This window comes from Plasmodium gaboni, chromosome 9 (genome assembly GCF_001602025.1).
Source record: "Plasmodium gaboni strain SY75 chromosome 9, whole genome shotgun sequence".
NCBI lineage: Eukaryota > Apicomplexa > Aconoidasida > Haemosporida > Plasmodiidae > Plasmodium > Plasmodium gaboni.
The window spans coordinates 807,181-817,062 of NC_031489.1; the positions used below are offsets into that span (position 1 = coordinate 807,181).

At 21.6% G+C, this 9,882-nt stretch overlaps 3 protein-coding genes across 3 annotated transcripts in view; all 3 read left to right on the forward strand.

Annotated features, from left to right (window-relative positions):
- Window positions 1–2,198, forward strand: part of PGSY75_0923200 (flavodoxin-like protein) — a gene marked incomplete at both ends in the record, with an annotated part of 2,340 nt that extends 142 nt beyond the window's left edge. The window contains one exon of the mRNA XM_018785639.1: window positions 1–2,198. This exon is cut by the window's left edge and continues 142 nt beyond it. Coding sequence (XP_018641980.1) covers window positions 1–2,198 — 2,198 coding nt within the window.
- Window positions 2,199–2,718: 520 nt separating this feature from the next.
- On the forward strand, window positions 2,719–5,169 carry PGSY75_0923300 (perforin-like protein 3; the record flags this gene model as incomplete). The annotated part of the gene is made up of 1 exon (XM_018785640.1): window positions 2,719–5,169. The coding sequence occupies one exon, from the start codon at window positions 2,719–2,721 to the stop codon at window positions 5,167–5,169; it is 2,451 nt and encodes an 816-aa protein (XP_018641981.1).
- A 963-nt stretch (window positions 5,170–6,132) lies between these two features.
- PGSY75_0923400 (hypothetical protein) lies at window positions 6,133–9,363 on the forward strand (the record flags this gene model as incomplete). The annotated part of the gene is made up of 1 exon (XM_018785641.1): window positions 6,133–9,363. One exon carries the CDS (start codon window positions 6,133–6,135, stop codon window positions 9,361–9,363), a length of 3,231 nt encoding a protein of 1,076 aa, XP_018641982.1.
- Between the last annotated feature and the right edge of the window lie 519 nt (window positions 9,364–9,882).

Genomic DNA, 9,882 nt, shown 5'->3' on the forward strand with positions numbered 1-9,882 from the left:
TAAAAAATAACTTTTTAAATAATGAAATTAAGAATAGTGTAAAAATATATTTTGGTAGTCAAAGTGGGACAGCAGAAGAATTTGCAAAAGAATTAAAAGCTAACTTGAATGATTTATTTCATATACAAGCAAATATTATAGATTTAGAATATTTTAATAAAGAAGAAATAAAATCTTTTGGAATCCGTATATTTATTGTTGCAACTTATGGAGACGGAGAACCAACTGATAATGCGGTTGAATTTTTTAAATGGTTAAAAAGTTTAAATAATGATAATGATTATTTTAGAAATACGAAATATTCCATTATGGGTTTAGGTAGCAAACAATATAAACATTTTAATAAAATAGCTAAAAAACTTGATACTTTTCTTTTAAATTTTAAAGCTCATCGAATTAGTGAAACTATTTATGGTGATGATGATGATAATATATATCATGATTTTGAAGTATGGAAAAATAAATTTTTTTTGCAACTTCCAAAATTATTAAATATGAAAAATATACCTGTTTATGTACCCAAAGAAGATATTATTGAATTGATATCTTGGACAGACATGTCAGAAATTAAATTAGATATACAATATTGTGATCATATAATAGAAGAAGATAATAATAAAAAAGAAAAAAATATAATAGTAACAGAAAATATTATAAATGAAAATTTTACAATTAATCAGCAATTATTGAATAATGAACAAAACAAACTAAGTATTAATAATAATTCAAAACATATAAGTACTGATATAATAGGGAAGTTTTATTTTAATCATCTAACAGGAAAAGTTATATCCAATAAAAATTTATTAAAAAATGTAGATTTATCTAATAACGGAGATAAAGTTAATCATATCAATATAAGTATTGAAGAAAACATTATTTATAAAGCTGCAGATAATTTATCCATTTTAACAAAAAATACAAACGAGGTCATGAACTGGTGGTTAAAACGATTAAATATAGATGATAAAGAGAAAACAAAAAAATTCATTTTTATAAATAGAAATAAATTAAGAGATAATTCATCTGTTATGAATGATCAAAAGGATGAAGTAAAAAATAAAACATATAACAATAATGTTAATAAAGGGAATAATAAAAAAAATAATGATGATAATAGTGATAATAATATCAATAGTAATAATAATTATAATGATAATGATGATGATATATATGTACCCTTTCCAACACCATGTAGTGTTGAAGATGCATTATCATATTATTGTGATCTAACAACCATTCCAAGACTGAATATTTTAAAAAAGTTTAAATGTTTTATTAAAGATATAGAAGAACTTAAAATGTTTAACTTTATTTTATCTAATAATCAAAGGAATACATTCTTTAACATATGTAAAGAATGTGATATGACATTTATAGAATTTGTTGATATGTTCATGCAAAGTGCTGTATTTGAATTATCTCCATTTTTACAATTAATACCTAGGAATACTCCTAAAAGTTATACAATTTCTTCTTCTCCAAAAGAATCAAAAGATATATTATCATTAACTGTTAAGAAGAAACAATATTGTATACATTCTCTTAGAAGAGCATTAAAAAATTTTAAAAAAAATGACATGTTTCCAAAATTAAGTGAACAAAAATTACGAGATCTTTGTAGCAGAAGATGGTTTAAGGGATCATCTTCTTACTACCTAACAGAAGAATTAAATGTAAACGATATAGTTAAATTCAATATAAAATCTTCCAAATTTGTTCTCCCAGAAAATATCCAATCATCTCATATTATTATGATTGCTACAGGTACTGGAATTGCACCTTTTAAAGCTTTCCTCAGCGAGTTTATATATTATGATCAACAAATTGTAAAAAATAATTTTGTAAGAAAAGGAAAAAGAATATTATTTTATGGATGTAGAAAAAGAGAAATAGACTTCCTCTACGAAATGGAAATTATGGATGCTCTTGAGAAGAAACATATTGATGAAACATACTTTGCATTTTCACGAGATCAAGAAAGTAAAATATATGTCCAGGATTTAATTATTCAAAATAAGGAACTTGTATGGAATTTATTACAAAAGGGTGCATATATTTATGTTTGTGGAAATAGTAATATGAGTAAAGACGTAAACAAAACCATTAATAGTTTGCCTCAACATTTTAAACAAAATGATAAAAAATTTACGAAAAAATTAAAGAAATCTGGACGATATATCCATGAGATGTGGTAATGAGGTGACCCAACATAACAATATAATATATATATATATATATGGGTGTTTATATATTTATTTATATGTAATTATATTAATATATAACATGATGTTATAGGTAGCTATTATTTATATTATTTTATTATATATATTTTTTTTTTTATTAACATGTTCATAATTTTGTACATATTTTTATGAACATGTTCATAATTTTTATATACATTTAAAAAATATTTTAATTATATATATATATATTCATATATATATATTGTTGTAACGCCTGTTTGTTTTACTTATTTTAATTTAAACTATGTATTTTTGTAAATTTTTTTGTTTTTACTTTTTTTTTTTTTCTTTAAATAATTATTATTAATTTACTTTTCTTAAAGCAGTAAAAACATTAAAACGATTAGACATATTTATAATAAAAAAAATAAAAATTATATATATATATATATATTAAAAAGTTTTATTATATATATATATATATATGTATTTGTGATAAAATTACCTTTTCATAAAAACTATAGAAAACAAAATGACTTTCATTAGAGGCTCATTTATATTCCTGTACATTTTAATAATCATTATAAATACAATATATCAAAATTTATTTGATAATATTGGCAATGTATCTATGATTTCAAAAATTTTCTCTTCTAATATTTTCGTTTCTACCAAAGGACATGGTTACATCGAAAATACTGTGGAAAATATTCCACAAATTGAAAATAGTAAAATCATAAATATATTACAGCACGATGAAATTATCAACAAAGTGAATCATAATACCAATTATACGGATACATTATATAGACAACATAACCAAAAGAGTAAGAAGAACATAAAAATTAAATCACCACAAAGAAAAAATCACCGCAAACTTGTTAAAGTAAAAAATAACATAAATTTCAACGAAATAAAAAATGATCATGAAACCAATTCTAATGATAGCTTATTTAAGACAGAAGAAATATCTGAAAAAAAAGAGTGTAAGGGGAGCGCTAAAAATTGCATTAGAGGAAATGTTAAAAGTCTGATTAATGTAATGAAAGGTATGGAAATTAATAAGAACGAAAAAGATAATTCAGACTTAGATAAAGAAATGAATATATATGATGATGAACATCATACTGTAATTGTATTTGATGGTACAGATGAAAATAAAGATTTATATAATAAGTACAAAAAGATTAAGAAAAATACGAATGGTATGGATTCAATAGTTATACAAGGTACAGAATATTTAGGTGTTGGTTATGATTTTATATTTGGGAACCCGATAGGTGACCCATTTTTAAAAGTAGATCCTGGTTATAGAGATTCGATAATAAAATTAACTTATCCTAAATCAGATGAAGATTATCCTGATAATTATATGAATATAAATCCGAATGGTTCCTTTGTGAGAAATGAAATATCTTGTAATAGATCAGAAAAAGAAAGTGAAATAAGTACTATGAGTGAATATACGAAAGAACTTTCTGTAGATGCATCTATAGGTGCTTCTTATGGATTATTTGGATCTTTTTCTGCATCTACTGGTTATAAGAGTGTATCAAATACTATATCTAAAAATAAGTTTCGAATGTTTATGTTGAAGAGTTATTGTTTTAAATACGTTGCTTCTTTATCTCAGTATTCTCAATGGAAACTAACTGATCAGTTTGTGAGGGCTATTTCTTTATTACCATCTCATTTTAATTCCCTAGAAAAGGATGGAACGTATTGTACAGATGAAGAATTCCGAGATAATCGCAAGAGTGAAAAATGCGGTAAGAGTGTCACAGCATGGATGTATTTTTTCAAAAATTTTGGGACTCATGTTTCTACTCTTTTACATTTAGGGGGGAAAATAACACAACAGGTAAAGATATCAAAAAATGATTATAAAGCAATAACTGAAAGTGGTTTATCAGTTTCAGCTAGTGTATCAGCAGGATTTGGTTTGTTTAAAGTAAAGGGTTCTACAAATACGGAATCGAATGAATCTAGTAATGATGAATCATCTGCTTCCAGTTTAGAAAAAGAAACGGTAATAATAGGAGGAACAACAATTTTTGACCCCAATGACCCGAATAATTTTGAAAAGTGGGCAGAAAGTATAACCGAAAATCCAATGCCTATCAAAGGAGAATATGAGCCTTTATCTAGGATATTACCTACACGTTTATCAAAGATATATGAAGAAGCTTTACGTTTTTATATATCTGTAAATGTACCATCTAATTTTGGTCAGATAACAGATAATGAAATAAGACAATATAATATAAAAGAAGAGTTAATGAAAGCAACAATGGTTCATTCTAGTGGGACTGGTTTAGTTGTAGTTGAATGTGAAGAGAAACAAAATTTCCTTTTAGGTTTTTCATTATCTATACCTAATGATTTATCAAATTTAAAAGATTTTTATTTAAATTCATGTGACGAAGACTCGGATAAATGTTATTCGAAAATGAGTGATAATGTATACAGTTATATATTTGCCATGTGTAAAGAAGAAATGATACCATTTTTTGAACAAAAGGTAAAATCAGGTGTTGGTTTATTAACATTGGAATGTTCAGAAAAAAATCAGGTTATATTATTTGGTTTTGGAATAAGTGTTTTAAATACAAATGATCCAATATCTATATCTTTATATCCTTGTAAATATGGTAAGGCATCTTGTTCTATGCAAGGTTCCACTGATCAGTCGGCTGTTGGTTTATGGATAGTTTGTGCTCATGAAGAATCATTAAATTCGAAATTTTCTGTATATATAAGAAAAATGTTTGAAGAAAATGTTTCTGGAAAAAAAAAGAAACATATGGATATATGTCCAGAAAAAGTTCTATTTAATTTAATATTTGAATTTACAAAGACGTCAATTAAAAAACGTAATGGGGGATGTTTTACAGTAAATGATAAATGCCCAAAGGATTTTCATGTATGTTCAGATAAGAAGGACAGAAAATCTTTTAATTATTATTCATTGTCGGTATATTAAATTTTTTTTTTTTTTTTTTCTTAAATAAACCATATGAGTGAGTAAAGTAATGAACAATATCATTTGACAAAAAAAATAAAAAAATTAAAAAATGAAACAAAAAATATAAATTGATTTGTTCACTAAATTGAGGGGGAAGGGCGTTTATATCTACAAATTGGTTTATGAAAAAGGCTATTTCTTATTATACAATATAAATTAAAAAAAAAAAAATATAAATAAATAAATAAATATATACATATATATATATATATATATATATATATATATATATTTTATATGATTTTATTTTTAGCCTTTTATTCATTAAATAAATTTATTATTATATATATGTTTATTTATAAAAAAAAAAAAAAAAAATAATCTATATATTCATATACATTTTTTAAACCTTAATATATAATATTTAATATGGCCATATAATTCTATATATTTATATATTATACATATGGGTACGAAAAAAAAAAAAAAAAAAAAAAAAAAAAAAAAAGAACATATATATATATATATATATATATATATTATTATATATATAATATATGTAACATTTTTAAAAATATCTTATTTGCTTTCTAATTTTATGACTTCAAATATATATATATTATTTATTCTCCTGTTAAATTAATTTATATATATCTAATTATCATCATCAATGAAAAAATAATAGATAGAAATATTCCTCAGAAAAAAAAAAAAAAAAAAAAAAAAAAAAAGGGGGGAGGATTTTTGTAGGAGATTTTGTTTGTAAAAAATTATTATAAAAAAAAAAAAAAAAAACCTTACAGTAAAATAAATGACAAATAAAAATAATATAATATATATTAATATATATTTATTTAAATAATTTTTATATTATAATTTTCCGAAATTTTCCCTTTCTTTATATAAATATCATATTAATAAATACTTTGAATAAAGTTTGAATAATAATGTAAAGGTTTTATAATATAGGAATTAAAATACATGATGAGTAATATATCAGATAAGAACATATTGAAATATGAGGAGAAGTATGAAGAAAGAAGAAAAAAAACAGAGAAAGAAAAAAAAAAGAGTAATTATATTATAAATAATATAAATGAGGAACGTGATAGCTATGAGGATAATTATTCAAGAGGAAAAACACAATCATATAGAAGTTACGAATATAAATTAGAACATATAACAAAAAAAAAAGAAGAATATGATAATAATACATATTGGAAAAAAAAAAAATATAGGGAATATTCACAAGATAAAAAATATAACGAGGAATATTATAATAAGGATTCTTCTTATAGTTATAAAAGAAAATATGCACAAAAAAGAAATGAACCCAACAGATCTGATTATTATGATAACCATTCTGAGTCTTCAATGGAAAAAGTTAATTTAAATGAGGACGAAGAAGATTATGATAAAGATTATTTTTTGGAAAGAGGAGATGGTTATAAGAATTCTAGAAAATATAAATTCAATGAAAAGAAATATTCACAATATGATAATGAAAGGATGAAAAAATATTCCAGTTATAATGATAAAGTATTCAATATGCATCTATATAATAAAAAAAAGTTTAGTTATCACAATGATATGAATAAATATGATTATATGAACAAAACATCTGTGGAAGGTAAATATAAAAATGATGTTTCAGATTATTATAACAAACGATATAATAATGATTTTGAAGATTATAAAAAAGACAATTTTTATAGAAAAAGAAAAATTAGCCCAAGTATTATAACAAATAGGGATGATAATAATATGGATAAGAATTATATTATGAGTAGTAGAAAGGAATATATATCATATGAATCATCAACAAAAAGAAGACGTTCCAATAATAATAGTGTTATATCACATTATGAATATGATACACAGTATGAGAAAAAGTCAACAAAGGTTGATGATAATGATAAAAACAATATAAGTTATAAAAAAGAAAATAAAAGTGATAATGCAAAAAGTGTATATAATATTGTGGGAGATAAAAATTTAGAAATACTATCCAATCAGAGTATAAAAGAAGAATATAAAAAAGAAGAAATGTTTTCATTACATGAAGCAGAAAATAGAAATGAAAGAAAAGATAATTATGAAAACGAACATAAATATATATTAACAAGTGGAAATATAAAAAAACATTCATTCAAAGAAGAATATAAAGAAAATTCTTCTAAAAGAAAATCTTACAGTGTAAATAAATTATCAAGGAAAAGTTCATCTAAAATATATAATAGGGAGAACAAAGAATATGAAAAAGAAAAGGAAATATTTGATCATAGAAATTATTATAGATATAAAAGTAATTACCATGATGAATATGATAAATTTGAAAATTTTAATTATAGAGGAAAAGACAACGAGAGAGATTATGAATTATATGATGAGGATTATAAATCATATAAAAATAGAAAACATTATGATGATAAATATGGTTATTATAAAAAAGATGATTATTATAATAAGGATGATTATTATAATAAGGATGATCATTATAATAAGGATGATCATTATAATAAGGATGATCATTATAATAAGGATGATTATTATAAAAAAGATGATCATTATAATAAGGATGATTATTATAAAAAAGATAATTATTATAAAAAAGATAATTATTATAATAAGGATGATTATCATCATAAAGAAGACTATCATCATAAAGAAGACTATCATCATAAAGAAGACTATCATCATAAAAATGTATATCATTATAATAATAATCATCATGATAATGACAAAGATGAATATTATAGTTACCATTCTTCAGACCACGAATCTGACGAAATAGAGAATAAAAAAATTGAATATGTCCAAGTGAATAACAAGATTACTATAAATTTAGATGAAGATACAAATTATCAATACTGGATAGATAGTAATACAAGTAGTGATTATAATAATAATAATAATTCAAATGCGGAAAAGTATATTTGTTTAAAATTTCGAGATTCTAATGTTAGAAAATTTGTTTTAAATAACCAAGTTGATAATAAAAAAGTAGAATATAATTGGACGAATAATATGGATAGTATAACTGGAAAGAATGAAAAACATATACGTGACAACAACAATAATAATAATGATAATAATATAATAGATGATAATTCGTCGTCTTTAATTAAAAAAGGACATGATAGTGCATATAATAAGGAAGAGAAGGATGTCAGAGAAAAAAACATTGGAATAGATGACAGAAATATATCTAAATATATAAATAAAAATGAAAAAATCTATTTATACAAAGAATTGGATGAAAAAATATTATTAGATGAAGGTCATTCTGAAAAATATAAAAATTTAAATAAGACGATTGAGACAAAAGATAATCATGAACATGTTGAAAACTTGTATCAACATAAAATAAAAAATTTGGAAATAAATTTGAAAAAAAAAATATATCCTAGTAATAATTATATTACAAATAATAATAATTCTATAAATTATAAGGAATCAAAATGTGATGAAAATAATATATCAAATGATACATTTGATATATATATGAAGGATACAAAAAAAGAGACTGTTGTTGAAAATGAATCAAAGGATGATAATATTATTCATTTATCTAATAATAACGAATATATAAAAAATAAAGATCTTAATAGCCAAAGTGTTGTTGACTATGATGATTATATGAAAAATCATAATAAATATGATGAAAGAGAAAAAAGTATCTTAAGTGATAAAACAAAAGAAATAAATGAAACATATATACATTCATTAGATAATAATAATAATAATAATAATAATAAAAATAAAACAAATGATTTTGATAATGATAAAAATGTTAATATGAATTGTGTAAATAAGTTAAATGCTTTTCCTGAATATATAAATAATATAATAAATAATATGAGTAGTACATATAAGGTGAATGAAAATATTGATTTATTAAATTTGAAAGAAAGGAAATCATTTCGTATACCTAAATTTTTTCATTTTATAGATAATGTAACTAATACACAATGTTTCTTAAATTACTTACAAAAAAGAAAAGAAGCAAGTCGAAAATGGAAAGTAATAGCAAGAAATATTCTTCATAAGGAAATGCAGCTTTTATTAGAAACAATACATTACAATAAATATGAGAATAAAATAGATTTCATAATTAATTCGCTTAAAATCGGACTAATATATATATATATATATATATATTATATACATATATGTAGTGTTTACATATCCAATTTGTATTATGTTCTTTAATATTTCTTATTTATTTTTATATTATTTGTGAATTTTTATTAAATGGATTGATCACCATTTAAAATATAAAAAAAAAAAAAAAAAAAAAAAAAAAAAAACTTGTAATTTGTCGAATTAAAAAAAAATATATAACACACAATAAATATATTAAACATATAAATAAATAAATAAATATATATATATATATATATATATATATATATATATATGTATGCCTTTTATTTCTTGTTTTGTGTTAAGTATTATGATTTTCATATGATCATAATTTTTCAATACAACAAAAAGGATCATGAGTTTATTTCTTCTCAAATATGTTACTCATACCATATTCATTGTATAAATAATTTTGAAGGTTATATATAAAACATATATATAATATATATAATATATATATTATATAATATACAATTATTAAGTGTTATTCAGATAATACTTATAAAATATCATTTTTTCATATATATATAAATGTATGTATATATATTTTTTTCTTTTTTTAATTTTAATGCACTGAAGATAAAA